At 43.5% G+C, this 18,334-nt stretch overlaps 1 protein-coding gene across 1 annotated transcript in view; it reads right to left on the bottom strand.

Annotated features, from left to right (window-relative positions):
* Positions 1 to 17,743, bottom strand: part of CCBE1 (collagen and calcium binding EGF domains 1) — a 90,022-nt gene extending 72,279 nt beyond the window's left edge. The window contains exons 1-2 of the mRNA XM_065740010.1: positions 17,643 to 17,743; positions 17,467 to 17,547 (exon numbers count right to left, since the gene is read on the bottom strand). Of these exons, the coding sequence (XP_065596082.1) occupies positions 17,467 to 17,547; positions 17,643 to 17,743 (182 nt within the window). The remainder of the gene's footprint in view (positions 1 to 17,466; positions 17,548 to 17,642) is intronic.
* Between the last annotated feature and the right edge of the window lie 591 nt (positions 17,744 to 18,334).

Genomic DNA, 18,334 nt, shown 5'->3' with positions numbered 1-18,334 from the left:
TCCATGAGGGATACTGCTTATTTCCAGATCTTTACCACCACCCAATTCCCATGAGATGGGCCCTCCATGTGATGGCCTTGTAGCTCTACTCTTCACCTGTCCCAGGTGTGACCCTTCATCCCCTGGAATGAATGACCAGAACTGCACAGACTACTCCAGGAGAGATCTCACCACAGATTTGCACAGTAAATTGTAAAAACAATACATCATAGGACACACTGCATCACCACACTTGCCTGTCTCCTTTCCAGTTCCTGGTTTTCCCATTGCTAAACATCTCCTCTAGAGCCTTTGCCAGCTGACAAGCCCATCACTTCCACCATCACCTCCTGATAATTGCCCCAGTAATTCCATCGCATCAGCTAGATTTATCTTACCTACACAACAAGCTGTCTTTTTAAATGATACATGGGAAGGTCTTAGGTAATCCCTGCTGGGGATCCACTCCTGCCAAGTTTTGACCATTGTTTATTTTCTCTCATTCCTAAACATCCAAGTACCAGAGGCGATGATCCACCAAGCAAGAGTGTTAGACAAGAACAAGCATTCCAGTGATTGTATGTATTCCTGCAGGAAAATGCTGGAGAAAGTCTGACCAGAGGGACATTTTTAAGTAACAAATACGTTCAGACTCATCTGCTTTTCTTTCTCACTCACCCCACTGCATCAACATGAGGCAGTGAGGAGGACTACAGGGAGGACAGCATCATCTTTCAGTGGGCAGGTGCTGGTTGTTCTTCTTCCCTCTGGACACACTTAGTTCCCGCTTTGCCAGACTTGGACTTGCTTTCTGGTCTCCTGATAATTCTGAAGTGTTTCCTAGTTTTATGCTTACTTGCAGCCTTGTTCAACTAAGTTAAAACATTTGCAAGTGATTAAGAAAGAAAAAGTTTGAGGGAACTTTGCCTTTCTGTCTGTAAAGCAATGTGCAAGGGTTAAAGTCATGTACTGAGGAAGGAAAAACGCAGCCCTGGTGAGATGCTTGGATAATTAACATGAGGAAAGAGCCTGTTCTGCTTTACATTGGAAACAGCACTCAGAACCCTGAACTTCAGCATCTTTTCAGCTCTCTGAACTTTGGGGATGCTGAGAAACAATGGAGAACACAAAGAACTGGCCTGAGGATGAGAAAATACAGAGGATCACACTAGATGGCTGGTCAAAGACATGACTGTATTCTGAAATGAGATTTGTGTTTTTTTTTTCATGTCCCTACATTACAATGTGCTATCACAGAGGAATTCTTACCAGCCCTGTATTCCATATGCCTTCTGCTTGAGCGCAGACCCTCAAAGGACTCATACCCTCCTGCTTCCCACCATCATCAATGGAGTCAGACATCCAGGCATCACTGATGACCTCTGCCTCAATGCGCTGAGAATAAACTTATGCTGATCTTAAAAACAAAAAATACAAAGGATTTCTTGTAGTTTCTAGTGAAGACACCCTGGTCCACTGTAGATTTCCAAGACTTTTTAGAATGGCACATCTTTTATTTATTTATAAGCAGCCAAGAACTGCTGACTGTTCAAACAAGTTATGAAAGAATCAACCTGACTCTATTAGAAATAATAATAATGCAATAACTATGTATTACCCAAACCAATAAAACTTAAAAAATAAAAATAAAAATCAATGGTGAGACAGAAAAGCCCAAAAAAAAGGCAGAACGTAAATGTTTGTGTACAACAATAGCTGAGTTAGTCGTTTCCCTGTAAAACACGAATTTTTTCATCATGAAGGAGAGTTTGAGCCCTTGAACAAAAGCTGAATGTTGTTGTATTTCAACTCAAATGTTATCCAAAAGAATCAGTGCTTTACCCCCACAGACACCTAAAGCATTGCTATAATATTCCCAGCTTCAACAACTGATATCCCAAGTTTAAAAATGATTTTATTTCTTCATGAATTTCAGCTATATGCTGCAAATGGAAAAAATAAAGGGCTCTGTGTCTTCCAAGCAAACATCGACCTTACAAAGGGAACGACCATCCAGCTGTAGATTATGAACTACCTCAGCCTATCTAACAGAACAGCACAATGTGGAAAATTATCTTTTGAGAAGGAAGTTTTAAAGACAGAGGGAGAAGTTTTGGAAACAATACTAAAGGCTTACCATAAGTGGTGAAGGCAAAGAACAGGAGCTGATTTGGTCTCTCAAGGCTTTTTACAGGCAACATATTTATAATGAGTGAAGGAGGCAAATAAGCTGCAGTGCTGAGTGTGTATCGTTATTTTTGCAGCTGTTACCAGGTAATAATAGCAACAAAAATGTGATATACTTGTCAGATTCATGTTTTGGGAAAAAGAGGTACCAAAAATGTGATTCTCTCCAGTACATTAACAACTGGCCTTCAATAAAGATACTGCAGCAGCTGTCAGGGAGGTAAGCAATCCAAAGGTCTTCCATTAACTGGTAAAAGATGGACAGGAGTCTTCAAAGGCCATCATCTTTATTTTGTATCCAGTAATGATAGCAAACTTTAAAGTATTTTAAATCTTCAGTTTAGACACTTTTTAACCAAGTAAAAATTATTTCTAACAGAACTTAGCATCTACTTCAACCTTACTCCTCTGAAGAAACCTTCTTAAAGACTTTTTCCATGCTACCTAATTGAATGACAGTTTTCCTATGGAATTTAAGGTCTAAGAAGTGGCTTTTTCTTCATTTTATTGAGATCCAGCTGCAGAAGGCTCCTTTCACACTTGACTGGTTGTTCAAAACCCAAATTTTAGAAGCTTCTGCTTTTCTCTGTCCCAATTACCAGGCAGCTTGAATTGGCATAAGGACATGGCCCAGGTCCTCCCCAAAACAGCATTAAATTAGGACCGCTCTTGAAACTCATTTCTCAAGTATTTCCCACAAACACCAATCGTGTCTCCAGAGCAAGACCCTATAGATTTTCCCTTTGTGTGGCACTTCCTAGCAGCTTTTTCTCTGCATGCATCCCATTGTAACAAGGAACAATCTATTAAAACAGTTAATTTTCTCCCAATTGAGCCTGGATTTCAGTAATAAATGCTTGTTGTAATTTTTCATTCTCTCAGCCTTTGTAATTGCATGAACAAAGGTCGAGTTGGCATTTAATAAAAAGATTACTATGTTTGTTTTGATTCTTTCTTCCAAGAAAAAAAATAAAAAAATAAAAATAAAAATAGAAGTACTACAGAGCAAAGCACTAAACTGGACTACACGGAATACAGTCAGAGTCTTCAGTCCTAATATGCAATTAGGAGGAATCTGAATACAGGAAATTTTCCTCCGTATTTCTGTCCTGTAGATGTATTTGTCCTGCATTAAGTCTTCAAGTCCTCAAGGAAAATTTCTTGGAACAACTTTCTTTTTATTGGAACAACTTAACAATTTTAATGGCTCTAAGGTCAATGCAAATGTTTGAAATCACTTTGTCCTGGTACTTAAAAATATCTGGTAGTCCATGTTGCAGACTAGGATGTGTAAATAAATACATGTGTATGTTAGCCATCCTTGTTACTGACTCCTTGTTTTCTGCTGCTTTTTTCACTCTACCACAGCTATTTTCACTGGAGATGTTCCAGTGATGTACCATTAACTTATTCCCACTGTGGAAATACTCTGGATATTTTTGCAACATAAGAAAACATCACAAAAATCTAATTTGTCTCTCAGTGGATATGGAAAAATATACTTTAAAAGGGACCATTTTTTTCTTCTTATCTCAAACAGTAGCATTTTGTTGAACAGGAATGACAACAAATCATCCTAAGAAAACAAAGACCAACAAGTTATTTGGAGACTCACTTTACAGCAATCTTCTTTGTGCAAACAAGAATACTACCTCTTTGGGATAAACTACCAGGCGTTTTATTCTGCAAGGCATAAATTAGGTTTTTTTCCTACATTTTACAGCTGGAGACAAATGCAACACTGAAATCCCCTAGTAAGCCGTAGCTGGTAACTGAAGGCAGAATTTGGCACGATATGGATCATTGAGGAGCACAAAAACATAGTCCAACATCTAGGAAAACAGGGCTCCTGGCAAACCCATCTGAAGGTTAAACAATCTTGCCTCCCAAGTGCCTTCCACTGATGTAAATCTGGAGGAGTGCAGAAAGGTCCCTTCCAGCCACGTTCAACGAAACCACTACTCAACCATGGGTCAGTGCGAGGACAAGAAACAGCACAAACAAGAGCCAGGCCAACAAACTCCACTTGGAAAGTCAAGCAGAGGACTTGCTTCTTTGGTAAGATGCATTCAATTTGCTTCAACAACTTATGGTGTTCTTTCTTTCATGGAGTAATAGCAAGAGTTATGAAGAGGAATTCCAAAATTGATGCTATTATGGCATAAGCCCAGTGAAGTCAGGAGACCTGACAGGTATCACCTGTCTCAAAGAGGGAAACAGATCCTTGCTCCAGAGCTGGCAAGACTTGCAGTGAGGGCTTTAAACCAGATATGAAGGGGCAAGTGGATAAAACCAGGCCCGCTAGAGATGAACCTAGGGGAGTGGTAATGTGATCAGAGGTGAGGCAAGTGGCACATCTGAAGTGCATCTACATCAATGCAGGCAGCATGGGCAACAAACAAGAAGAGCTGGGAGCTACTGTGTGGCAGGCAGACTACAAGCCAGTTGCCATTACGGAAACATGGTGGGATCACTTCCATGACTGGAGTGCTGCATTGGATGGCTACAAGCTCTTCAGAAAGGATAGGCAAGGAAGGAGGGATGGCAGCGTGGCTCCCTATGTTAGAGAGTGCTTTGATATTACTGAGCCTGTGGCTGAGGATAAGGTTGAATCCCGGTGGGTAAAAATCAGGGGAAGGGCAGACAAGGCAGACATCCTGGAGGGGGTCTGTTACTGACTGCCTGACCAAGATGAAGGTACAGATGAGGTGTTCTGTGAGCAGCTGGCAGAAACTGCATGACCGCCAGCTCTAGTCCATGTGGGGGATTTCAACTTCCCTGATACATGCTGGAAATACAATATAGCACAGAAGAAGCAGCCTAGGAGGTTTCTAGAGTGTATGGAAGACAACTTCTCCCTGCAGCTGGTGAGAGAGCATAGCAGAGGAGCTGCCACACTAGACCTGCTGTTTGCAGAGAAGGTCTGATGGGATGTGGAAGCTGGGGGCTGTCTTGGGCAGAGTGACCATGAAATGGTAGAGTTCTCAATTCTTGGTGGAGCCGGGCAGGGGGACAGCAAAACTGGTACCCTGGACTTCCAGAGAGTGGACTTTGAATTGTTCAGGAAACTAGCAGGTAGGGTACCTGGGATTCAGTCTCGGAAGGTAAATGGGTCCAGGACAGCTGGTTGCTCATTAAGAAGGAAGTCTTAAAGGTGCAGGAGTAGGCTGTCTCCCTGAGCTACAAAATGAGCCAATGCAGAAGAAGACCAGCGTGGATAAACAGGGAGCTTTTCCTGAGGCTCCAGGAGAAAAAGAGAATCTGCCTCCTGTGGAAGAAGAGATGGACAACTCAGAATGAATAAAATAAAATGTTAACATGCAAAGAGAAAATTAGAAAAGCAAAAGCCCAGCTTGAACTCAACCTGGCCACTGGGTAAAAGGGAACAAGAAACTCTTTTACAAATATATCAACAGTAAGGAGGATCAAAGAGAATCTCCATTTTTTACTGGATGCTGCTGGGAACATGACCACTGAGGATAAGGAAAAGGCTGAGGCTGTCAATGTCTTTTTTTACATCTATCTTTAGAAGTCAGAACAGTTATCCTTGGGTTACTCTACACTGAGACCTGGAAGTCTCGGATGGGGAGCAGAATAAACACCCCATGTTTCAGGAGGAAGCAGTCAGAGACCAACTACTCCACCTGGACTGACACAAGTCCACGAGGCTGGATAAGATTCACCCGAGAGTGCTAAGGGAACAGGTGGAGGTGATAGCTGAGCCGCTTTCCATCATCTATCAGTGCGCCTGGTTAACTAGTGAGGTTCCAGGAGACCAGAGGCTTGCCAAAGTGACTCTCATCTACAAGAAGGGTTGTAAGGAGGATACAGGGAACTACAGGCCTATTAGCCTGACCTTGGTGCCAGGGAAGGTTATGGAGCAGATTGTCTTGAGGGAGATCACGCAGCATGTGCAGGACAAGTAGGGGATCAGGTCTAGCAATCACGGGTTCATGAAGGGGCAGGTACTGCTTGACCAACCTGATCTCCCTTTATGACCAAGTGACCCACCTGGTGGATGAGGGAAAGGCTGCTGATGTAGTCTACCTAGACTTTAGCAAAGCCTTTGACACTGTCTCTCACTGTGTCCTCCTGCAGAAGCTGTCAGCCCATGACTTATACAGGTACACTCTTTGCTGGGTAAGGAACTGGCTGGAGGGCCAGGCCCAGAAAGTGGTGGTGAATGGAGTTAAATCCAGCTGGTGACTGGTCAACAAAGCCAGTGAGGGGTATGGAGCACAGGCCTTATGAGGAGCAGCTGAGTGCGCTGGGATTATTCAGTCTGGAGAAAAGGAGGCTGTCAGGAGACATTACTGCTCTCTATGATTACAAGAAGGGAGGTTGTAGTGAGCTGGGGATCAGCCTCTTCCCTCTTGTAACTAGTGATAGGATGAGAGAATGGCCTCAAGTTGCACCAGGAAGATTCAGGCTGGACGTTAGGAATTACTACTTTTCTGAAAGAGTGGTCAGGCGCTGGAATAGGCTGCCCAGGGAGGTGGTGGAGTCACCAACCCTGGTAGTGTTCAAGGAACATTTACACGTTGTGTCAAGGAACATGGTTTAGTGAGAACTATTGGTGATAGGAGGATGGTTGGATGATCCTGTAGGTCTTTTCCAACCTCGGTGATTGTATGATTCTATGACCTCAGTATGGTTGGTGCCAATCAGGGGACCAAAGAGCAACCCCATAGCACAGGTGAGCTTTCAAGAACAATCAAAAAGGATACAGACCTGCAAACAAATTTTATATTATGTAGATTTACTATAAATTTATATATATTTCCTGTATTTACCCATGTCAAGAAGATTTCTTGAGCTCCTGAGTCATATTGTAATATTTCTGCAGGAAAAGAACCTGATCAAAGATCAAATGCAAAGAGAGGGTTTGAAGGCAATTTGAATCTACTTTGACACCCCAAGAGCAGCCAGGAATGCAAGTCTGTCTTTAGAAAAACGTCTGTGGGAAAAGTTCTTCACTGAAGTTTTATCACAGTGAAATTTGACTCTCTGTAACAAGTTTTAAAACTAAGAGGAAACGGGACATGTTAACTTGGTCCAAAGGATAACTCTTTCCCTCTTTCTTCACTAAACTATACAGTGGCAGATGACTGAACCTGGTCTCCTAAAATACAGGTTTGAGGACGTCCTAGAATGGCTTAATTTAGAAGGACTTATCATCTTCTATTTTCCTTATTTCTTCCAAGAGACCAGCATGACAATGTAGAATAAAAATATATCCCGTTATCCGTTGTTAAACACAGTCCACTTTGTGTTTCTTTGTTTTAAAATCAGAAAATCTTGAAATGAGGATTTTCTGTGAAAATTTCTGAAAAGAATTACTCCTTTTCTACAAACTCCCTCATCACTCAGTTCTGATATCCAAAGGAGTTTCGCCAACTGTTGTTCTCTGGAAGTTCATTTTCTAGCGTCCAGGGAGTGGTGGAGTAGACTCAGAGTTTCTTCAGGGGAATATAAAAATGAGCCTAATTAGCTTTTCATCCAAATATGTTATACATCAAAACAGTGTTTCTCTATCTGCCTAAACAAAATGCCTATTTTCATACAACCAGGACATTATGTAATATATTGAGAAGTCAACATCTGAGGCACCACAGAAGTCACGGTCTGAGACAACAGTTTCTGTAGACTGTCTGGGCCACCATTGTGCAGACAACCAACCCAACCACACAAGGGATCATTAAGTGACCAGTTCCCAAGCATAGATCAGCCCAGACTACAAGCATGCATGGCTGCTGCTGCTCCCTGCTCTTGCCTTGGGGAGCTGCAGTTATAAGCAACTGTCTATTCCTGGAAGCATCAAGAGTTCACCAAAAGTAGCTCCAGTGACCTTGAGTTCTTCTAGACTCTCACACTTCACTTTCAAACCACTAATGTACCAAAGACACACAACTCCATTTTTAGCCAGTTTTTCTCGTCTCACAGATGTTATTATAAAGATTAAATAATTTTCTCCTTTGCTCTTTTTGTTTCAATTATAACTTACTTAAACTCTCAAAGGCAATAATCTCTAAGCTAAGGGTTTTGTCAGAATTCCAGACAGCACTGCTTAGGAAACAACACTGCTTTTTGATGCAGTTAAGATGATATATTCAATAATGAAAATTGTATCTGATAATAGCATCTTGTTGAATAGGCAAGATGTCAGATTTACAACATACTAAATGAGTTGAATGTGATCATAAAAATATTAACATTCCAGGGAGGCATTAGAGCTCTGGGCAGGAAGTTATTTACACTGAAATGACGCATCCAATGAAGTTATTTGCTCTCTCATATAAAAAGAGTTTGGAACATAATTTTTTTTAGTGTTTTGACTGATTTCTATGCTGTCAGTGTTTACCCATCACTCCTAAAATATTACTACAATACTTTGTGTACTTCTTCAACCATTTTGCAATATGACTTTTTGGACTTGGTGTTTCATTACAGAGAATTAGCTGCCAGCCTTCCCCTTGAGAGAAGGTAATGAGATGATCAAGCCAATAAAAAGACTGCTGTTTTACATTGGAAGCTTTGCACTGCTGATTTCTCCATAGAAAAACTTCTGTTCTTAATACACTTTCTAGCCCAGATGAATATTGTTCTATACTTCTCCAAGCTCTCTCTGTAGTGAAACTTGCCCTTGACTTATAATAAGCCCATTCATTCTCCAAGAACAATTCCTTTTTCATATTCAGATAATAACTTTGATTTTGCCTCTCTTGCCTACTTAGAACACCGTGTATGCACTGCCTTAGCTCCCAGCCCATTTGAAAAGGATGGAGAAAAAGTTCTGTTTGATGTGTGTTTACTTCTGAATAGCTGCTCGTCTTTGTACAATGAATATACACTGACTGTTTCACCTTATTTACATCTAGTACAGATCACCAATTTAAATGGTCGTGGTTAGAACTGAAGTTTAAAATGAATGAAAACTAAAACCAGAAGTGCATGCTTTTAATAGCTGGATGTAAGCTAAACGCTTTATGGACTTGTACTTCATTTTTTGAACCAGGATCAACAACAAAATCAACACATGATGGAAAACACTCTTTAAGCAAGGAGGATTTTCCAAACACAGCTGAACTCTGGGACTACTGTCTGCAGTTGAAATTGTTTTTCTCTTCAATTGTTAATCAGAGCTACCCTCAAGGAGATTCAGATGGACTGCTTTCTTCTCTTACCCCAAAAAGAAACTGAGTCAGCACTGTATGGATTTGGCCCTCCATTGTTTTTGTGGATAATTGGAACAACATAGAAGAAAAGGCAAAGTGTACCAGCAGAATGACGTTTGCTACTGTTAGTTTACAAAAGAAGCCACCATCAGCTCGGAAACTGAAAACAAGCAACAGAAAAAAGACCCTAAGCAGAACTGTGGAGTAGCATTTTTACTGTAAATCAAATGTCAGCTCTGTTTACTTGGATATAGGCACAAGCTTCCATCTCTTATTAAGTGTGAATTTAAAGACAAGCGTAGCCCAGAGGACAGACATGATGCAATGGGAGAGCACCAGCACAGGTCTTCTCCCTGTCTCCACCCTAGCACAAACCAAACCAACTCCAATCCCCCCAGCCCATCTGCTTCCCATGCAGTGACAGGGATACCAAACACCCAGCAATGATTCACATATCAAGAGAGAAGTCATCTCAGGACTCAGGGCACTGCGGTGGAGACAAAAATGAAAGATTAAACTCAGAGATAGAAGAATTCAGCACAACATCAACCAAAAATGAAAATAAAACAATAAAAATATATCACATTCAGAATTGCACAAGAGAAATCTGAAATGTGATATACCCAGGTAATGTTTCTCTGCACATCTGTAAATCAGCAGTATGGGTGACGCAAGGTATTGTGCACACATCTGCTTTGTGTGATCTTGTTGCATAGCAACTGCTCTCCAAACATGCAGTGCCACCACACCAGGGAGGCTCAGCTAACAGTGCAAGATAACTTGTCCCCTGCACACTCATCCTGTTGGGCCGTGGCTTTCTCAGCAGCCTATGGACAGATCCAGGATGCCTGACAAGTTTTACCTATTCCTCCGAACGTAATTTAAATACATCATGTTCACCTACTGCTCATTGTGCCATGGTACCACAAGGGAAGGCAATATGAGCCAATGAGAGGTTAAATATCTGCCTGCATCATGCTCCTCTGCCCTGCTGTAGACCCACATGCTGCAGGAGGGGTCAGATTTCCCATGCCAAGGCAGCAGAAGAGCAGAAGAGGTGTTTGGGGGAAGCAGCCACTGCTCTGCAGCCTTGCTCCAAGCAATCCAGAGAACTGGCATTTCCCCAGGGTGCGTGCGTGTGTTTTTGTTTGCTTTCAGCTGATGCTTTGTTTGTCTGGGTTCTACTTAAGCAGATGAAGTCTGGAAGTGTTTAAATTATACTTCTTTGGGACGTGATTGCCTCTCATCACACACATATCTGTCGCAGCAAGCTGGAATTTCTCTCTTCTCATCTCTGTAACTTTTATCTTGTTTCCTGTCTGTTCTAAGCCCCTGTTTTTACTGTTTTCCCTTTTTCTCCTTGTTGCTTCATGCCTTCATCCCTCAGTCCCTCCCCTTTCTGCCTCATCCCTCCTGACGCAGAGCAACCTCTGCACTCACACCATCCTGCTGCCAGCAAGAGTGGCAAAGCAACCTGACCTTAGGGAGCAAACACAATGCACAGGATAATTACCAAAGTCATATTCCCTTTGGCTGCCTATTTTTATTACATATTTTGTATCAACCACGGGAGGCCCTGGGGCTACTATTTTGTTTGTCTGGAGCCTCTGTGCTAGACGCCATGCCCAGGAAAGTCAGTTCATATTTAACCCTATATTCAGTAGATGAAAACCATAATGCAACACACCTGGTTCTCATTATTGATCAAGCCACCAAGGAGGGCACTTATCACACAGCTCTCTCTCTCTCTTGCCAGTTTTAAACTTCTCCCAACTGCTTTGATGTGAACATCAAAAACTTCCGGACTGCACGAGCAGCTAGCTGCCAGACCTCATCCTTTAATTGTAGCAATTTCTACCTTAGTGCAGCACTCACCATCATTACGCAGAGTTCTGAAGGACCATTAGTTATATTGGCTCATTTGGGAGTGAACCGTCTGCACCAAGGAGTCACTGCCCGGTAAATCCACAGCACCTATATGTTTTGCAGCTGCAGACTGTCTCTAATTCACCAAAGTTCAGAAAGAGTGATTTCCTAAAGGAGGAGTGACCCTGAAAGTCATGGCCACCCAACTGCTGTAGTCTGCATACAGGAGCATACCCATGGTGATGCTCTTAAACAGTGGACACTCAAATCAGCTGAGAAAAACCGTGGTGCTTGTAGAAGAGTGGAAACAAATCTCATACTTTCACCATAATATGTGGTGTTTTGTGGAAAAGCAATGTACCAAATTTTAGTTATTTCTATGTAAAAAAAGTCTACCTGTGATGGCAATTTAAGGTAACATTACTGATACACGTATCTATGTATACAATGGACATAAGTAATTCAATCATAGAATCATTAAGGTTGGAGAAGACCTCCAAGATTGTCTAGTCCAACCATCAAGCCATTCCCACTCACTATGTCACTCAGCACATCTCCACTGTTCATGGACACCCCCAGGGATGGTGACATCACCACCTTCCGGGGCAGCCTGTGTCACTCTTTCAGAGAATAAATGTTTCCTAATACCCAACATCCTTGAATGTATATATAAATATGTATATTTTATATGTATATTTTTTCTATATTTATCTTATATATGTGTTATCACCCGCACATATCTATATATATATAAAACAAATACTTTTGAAGTAGGAGAACACTTGGGCTTTTTGTATCTCTTCATGAATGCAGGTAAACTTGGAGGACAGCACACGTGGAGATGTACTTGATATGGAGTTTGAAGCTCTGCACCTGCACATCATGGGCAGTTTCGAAGGATGAATAAATTAATGTAATATAATATATTCTGACACTCATTTTCAATCCAACCATCAGGTACCTTAACTAAGCAGCTCTGAGTATTCTGGCATGTTTCAGATGCTGATGCTATCCTGAGTGGTGCAGGTCATGGCACTTCAGCAATGAACTACGTGCAAAAGAAGAACTCTTAGTTTATGGAAACATAACAAAACTTGTTTGGCAGACATGGAATTACAGCTGCTGTGTATGTTTGCTTTTCTGAAACAAAAACAAAAATGAAAATCTTATCCTCTCTTAAATTTTCAGCAAAATTTTTTTTTGCGGAGAGCACTACCCTGAAAGATAATTTGATATTAAGCAGCACTTTTCTCTAATCAGACAAATTTCTTGTTTACAATGTTGTATTGTAATGTAAATCAGGACTCTTCTAATGCTATTAAAACTAAACTGATGAGTGAAACTTCAGAGGGGAAGCGCAACAGCACCAATGAGAAATCTCTAAAAAGAAAAGTCAAGAGATAAGATGACAAAACCACAAGCTAGCTTACTCCAGCTGAGAGGTTCAGAACTGATATAGTTTTTTCCCCATTCGGAGGCTCTGCAACATGCTCACAGAGTATCTGGGAACCAGGAATGGTGCGTGGTCCCCAGGGGTGTATTAGTGAAAGTGTTGCCCTTTGGGAAGCAGCTACACTCTAATGTACTTGCAATTACTTTTAAGAAAAAGTGTAAAATGATGCCACCTGTAAAAATAAGTGGTTCCACTAGCAGTGTTAGTGTTTAAGAGAGTGAAAATAAAAACCTTGAAAAAGGTGCAAAATTTATGGTTATCATCAGGATTGCGCAGGGTATCCATACACAGACATTCTCTTTTGGTGTATATTTGCTTTTTTTTGTTGTTGTTCTGAAGTGTGGAGCAATCTTTCATAGCAAAATTGAAAATCTGATGTGTGAGGAAGGCCTCCATAAGACACATTTAACTGCCAATTATCAGAAGCCAGCAATCTACACAGAAACACGTTCATGCTGCATAAAAGACCTCTTGCTTCCAGAACACTGCAAAAGCTATCGATGAAGTTATGAAGTAAGTTTTAAGCCCTGCAACATGGCCTTATTTTCATGTACACTGATGTACTCTAATCCACCAGCAGCATCTCCTCCTTGCTGGTCCTGCAGAAGAACACCAATTGCGTGCAGAATTAGAATTGTAGAATCACAGAACTACAGAATTGTGTGAGCTGGAAGGGACCCTTAGACATCATCTGGTCCAACTCCCCTATGATGAACAGGGTCACCTACAGCTCAGTCAGGGGCTCACAGCCCCTCCAACCTGACCTTGAATATGGAATGAGAAAATCCTCTCAGTTGGAATGGATGTTTAAACTGGAATATGATCAGGAACCTGTATCCTTCACTTCTAGCAAAAGAAGCAGGCAATGGAGCGCACTCACCATGATTTCAGAGACAGATATTTTTTCTCACCAGATCAATCGTCTCTTTAAAAGCACCAGTTTCGCCAACTTGATTTGCAAAGTTGAGGGAGGCCTAGACAAGCAAGTTAAGCTTCATAAAAGAAATACCTCTGTGTACCTTGGAAGTGTTCTTCTGCAGTATACAGACCCAGGTTGAAATTTCCACTTCTCTGATTCAGGGCAGTGACCAGACAAGCATAGGGCCCTGACATGCTCTGGGTGTTGCTTTTGTTAAATCAGACCTACATTTTTCATCCAAAACTTCTGAAAAAGAGTGAAACTATTTATATCAAGTATATTTAAAGAAATAATTTAAGTGTCTAGTAACAACAAATGACTGACAAATAATTTGCTGCCAACAAATATTAAATCTGTATGTTGTAATTTGGAAACACATTCCCTGCCCTCACTAAACATAATATTTTCATCTCCTACTATACAACAGTTAACAAAGTGATCAGGTTTTGATAGTTCTTAAAAATGAGATGTCTTTAATTAATAAATTGTTGAGTTTCCTGTACTTGTAAACATCAGCATCCCCTTGCAAGAAAACACTACTAGAATCAAGCAAGAATATGCCAGCTCCACAGACACTGTTTTTACACAATGACATGACCCTAAGTCATCATAGATGGGATAGACAGAGTTGAAGTCCATATAGAATCATTAAGGTTGGAAAAGACCTCTAAGATCATCTAGTCCAACCTCAACTAATCCCCATCGTGCCCACTAACCATGTCACTCTGTGCTGCATCTTGGTTCTTGAACACCTCCACAGATGGCAACTCCACCATCTCCCTGTGCAGCCTGTCACAGTGTCTCACTGCTCCTTCTGAGAAGAAATGTTTCCCAACCCAGAATTGGAGTTTTCACTCAGCATTTCACTTTTCATCCAGCACTGGAGTTTTACCACCACACCCTGCATGCCCATGTGAGGGGGTCATCAGTACAAGGTACTTAATTCAAGAGTTTAAATGAGATATGAGAATAAAGGATCCTGTACAAGATCCAATTGCTTGTTGCATCTGTTCCTCTGTATTCATAGGAAAATAAACACAGAGAACATCTAAAAAAATACTAATCAATCCAAGCCAAGGCCTAGACTGCACACTTTCAAAAATGAAAAAAATACATTTAATTATGTACAAGGTTGCTATGACCACAGGGAGAAATGCCAACATATTCTCAGTGCTTGGCCCTACTTTTGGCTTGGCCCTGCATTTGGCTCATTTATATTCATGAGTAAATCTGGTAAAAGAAATTTTGAGGAAATATTTCTTTTGTGATGAGAAAATGCCATTTTTTACTGAAGTGCTCTGCAAAACATGCTGATTTTCATGAAAAAAAAATCCAAGAGGAGGAAAAAAGAAGAACTTGTGTTCAGTGAAGAATTTATTCTTTGGGAAACCAACACTGCTCAGGAATTTTGACATCTGTCTTCAAATGTACTCTTTTTTTTTATTATTTAACTTCTTGTACAGCACACTGTAATGAGCAGAGTGTGCTGCCTTGTGCCTGGCATGGTGTAGCATGAAATAGAGTTCGTGACAATCTGATTAATTTAATTTGACGTAGTAAATGAATTATATATGCATGCTAATAGCAAATAGTTTTAAAAGGCAAAATGTTAGATCCTATCTCTAACAATATATTGAAATCATGACACGATGCGTAATTATTGTCATAGTGAAATCAAGAAGACAAAAAATTAAATGTTGAAGATTAAATACCAGAACATCAAAGTTATGTTCTTCAGGAACCTGGAGTGAAAACTGCCTAGAGCTAAAGATGAGTTTCTGTTCCAGCTGAAGTTTTTAAAATGTTCAGTATTGTGCCCAGGGGTGAAAAATGAACTGAAGGCCCCTGAAGGTCTGGAAAAATCATAGAATCAGAATCATTAAGACTGGGAAAGACCACTAAGATCATCTAGTCCAACTACCATCAAATCCCTGCTATGCCCACTATGGCGAAGCCCACCTTTTGGCATCACTGGCTCGGCCAGTGTTAGCATGTTTCCTCTAACCTCTCTGTCAGCTCCAACCTTGAAGTGACAACACAAACTTAAAATATCCTCCATGCAATGCCGTTCTGCTGAACCACACATCTTCATATAGGAGATGCTCCTGTAAAGGAGGAGAGCCCAGAGAAAAGGATGGAGCCCTTCTTACACATCCCACTGCCAGACCCTGGATACAGGTCATTATGTGGGAGTAGACTTTTTTTCCCTTTTTTTTTTTCCTTTTTTTAAATATGAAGTGGTCCTAGCAGCCACATACATAGACAAACTTCAGAAACATGAGCCATAACAGCATAGAGTTCAATACAGAGATTTGGAAATGCTCACCCAGGTCTGTGCAGGCTCAGGATGGTGAAAACCACCTGGGAGTGAAGGGATGGAGGAAGGGAGGGCTCGAGAGAGCAGAGCCCAAAGGTCAGCAGCAACACCTCATCGAGGGTGAAAGACAGCATGAGCGGACTTGGCCACTGAACACAGCCTTGCTTTCCTTGCACGGGGACCTCAGCAGCCAGTGGAGCCTGTGATGTCCTCCTCCACTATGCACACAGCAGCTCCACTTCACACAGAGGGATGTGGGGACATGCAGAAGCAAGGATGCAAGCAACAGGATTTACTCTGCATTTTTGCATCCCCTGCTCTGGAGCTTCAAACAGCCTCACACAGGGTGGGGTCCTGGGCAAACTGATCTGGTAGGGGGCAACCAGCTCAGTTGTGCTGGATGGCTTTTATGGTACTTTCCAACTCACACATCCTACGTTTTCACAGTTCTGTGCTACGAAAGCAGGTGCTGCCTCTCCTTCACAGGGTGAGAAGATGAGCTGCAGCTCCCAGATATAAGCACCAAAGCTACCACGGCTGGGAATATGAAGGATCTCTGTAACACTTCTTGTGAGCACCAACATGCCTTATCACATTTTTGGTATACATAAGTGACTCTAGCACATACAGGCATAAATGCAGAAGCAGAGCACAGTTGACTCTACAAAGCAAAACCTCTCACAAGACGCAGCCTTCATGGATGAGAAGTCTCATCTGCGGGATGGGGCTAATCAGAGAACATCAGTAAAGGGATGCCTGTGTGCTCATGTTTTGTGTACACTTCTTTGTATTGTCAAGTGTTCTGAGACATTTATCATCTTTACAACAGCTTTCAAATTATTCTGAAAAGCATACGGCGTTTCTCAAATTCACAGCTTAAGAAAAAGGGAAGGGAATGGGGAGGGGAGGGGAGGGGAGGGGAGGGGAGGGGAGGGGAGGGGAGGGGAGGGGAGGGGAGGGGAGGGGAGGGGAGGGGAGGGGAGGGGAGGGGAGGGGAGGGGAGGGGAGGGGAGGGGAGGGGAGGGGAGGGGAGGGGAGGGGAGGGGAGGGGAGGGGAGGGGAGGGGAGGGGAGGGGAGGAAAATCGGGGTTGCCTTAAAATCATTTAATTGCAGAGGCCTCAGATGACTTCTCCCTCAGAGCTGAAGCACTCAGTCATTCTGAAGGTCTGATTCATCCACCTAAACTCAAACGGCTTCCTGCTCGCGCGATCCCAGCACATTTCCCTGGTCGTCCTGTGACTGATGCAGCTCCAGTCCCCTCCTGGCTGCCCCCATCTGCATCGACAACTGACAGCCGGGGTCCAGCAGCCAAACCCCACACACCCCCTCCAGAGCTGCCTTGGAAGTGACACTGGCAGCGTTATCCAATCTTTTCCCCGGACACCAAAGGAGCTGCCAGCGGAGATGCCACACGCCGTGACCGAGCTCCCCGTCCCGCAGCGACCAGGCGGTCGGAATGCCGGGTAGCTCCGCGCGGAGCAGGGGACAGATGAGCAGCTCGAGGCAGTCACGCTGTGCCCCCGGGGTTAAAGCCGCGCCCACGCGTGTGTCCCACGGCTCCGCTCTCACCTGAAGCAGGTGGTGAGCTCTCCCGTGGGCTTCAGGCACGGGTAGCGGGTGGTGGCGATTTTGTTCTCCGAGCAGACCTCCCTGCAAGACAGGGCGCCGGGTGGAAAATGAGAACAGTAATAGGAAAGGAAAAAAGAAAAAGAGCGCGGGGGAACCCGCGGCCGGGGGACACTCACCTGTCGCCGTCCTGCGGCTCCTCCCGGTAAGTCCAGGCGTGCCCCAGCGCCAGGAGCAGCAGCAGCCGGAGCGGGGCCAGGCTACGGGACGGCCGCCCCATCGGGCCGCCTCTCCCCTGCGCGCCGGGCCGTCTCTGCCCGCCCCGACCGGCGGCGGGGCTGCGCCGACAGCCGCTCCTCCCGCCCCGGCGGAGGGCCGCCCCCCGCGGCCGCCAGATGTGCCCGCGGGGAGGGGCCGCGCCCGCCCAGATGTGCCGGCAGATGCGGCCCCGCGGCGGGGCGGGACCCCGGCAGATGTGCAGAGGGGGCCAGGGGGACCCCGCGGACTCAGCTCGTGTCCTTCGCGGCCCCACGGATGTGGGGAGCGCAGGGTAAGGGGTGCAGTGGAGGGGGGGGGGGAAGAAAGTGATGGAAAGGGGAAGGTCCGGAACCCCGGCGGTGATGAGCGGCCCTCGGTGCACCATCACTGATGCTTTCCAGATTCGGCTTTATCTCACATCTCTTTCCCAAAGGAGCAGAGCAGTTCAAAGCATCTCTGCTGGGACTGCTGTTTATCCCTGTGAATAGCTGCCACTTCCCTGCCATTCATAAAAAGGAGATTAGCAACGACAGACTTTGATAAAATACTGCATCGGCTCTGGCTGCTGTATCATATCCTGCTTTCACCTTTAAACTCCCTGGGAGAAAACCCA

This window comes from Cyrtonyx montezumae, unplaced genomic scaffold (genome assembly GCF_038088225.1).
Source record: "Cyrtonyx montezumae isolate F1298 unplaced genomic scaffold, pur_monq_1.0 scaffold_25, whole genome shotgun sequence".
In the NCBI taxonomy this organism is placed as follows: Eukaryota; Metazoa; Chordata; class Aves; order Galliformes; family Odontophoridae; genus Cyrtonyx; species Cyrtonyx montezumae.
The sequence above is the reverse complement of the archived record's forward strand: the minus strand, read 5'-3'. Positions and strand labels throughout refer to the sequence as shown.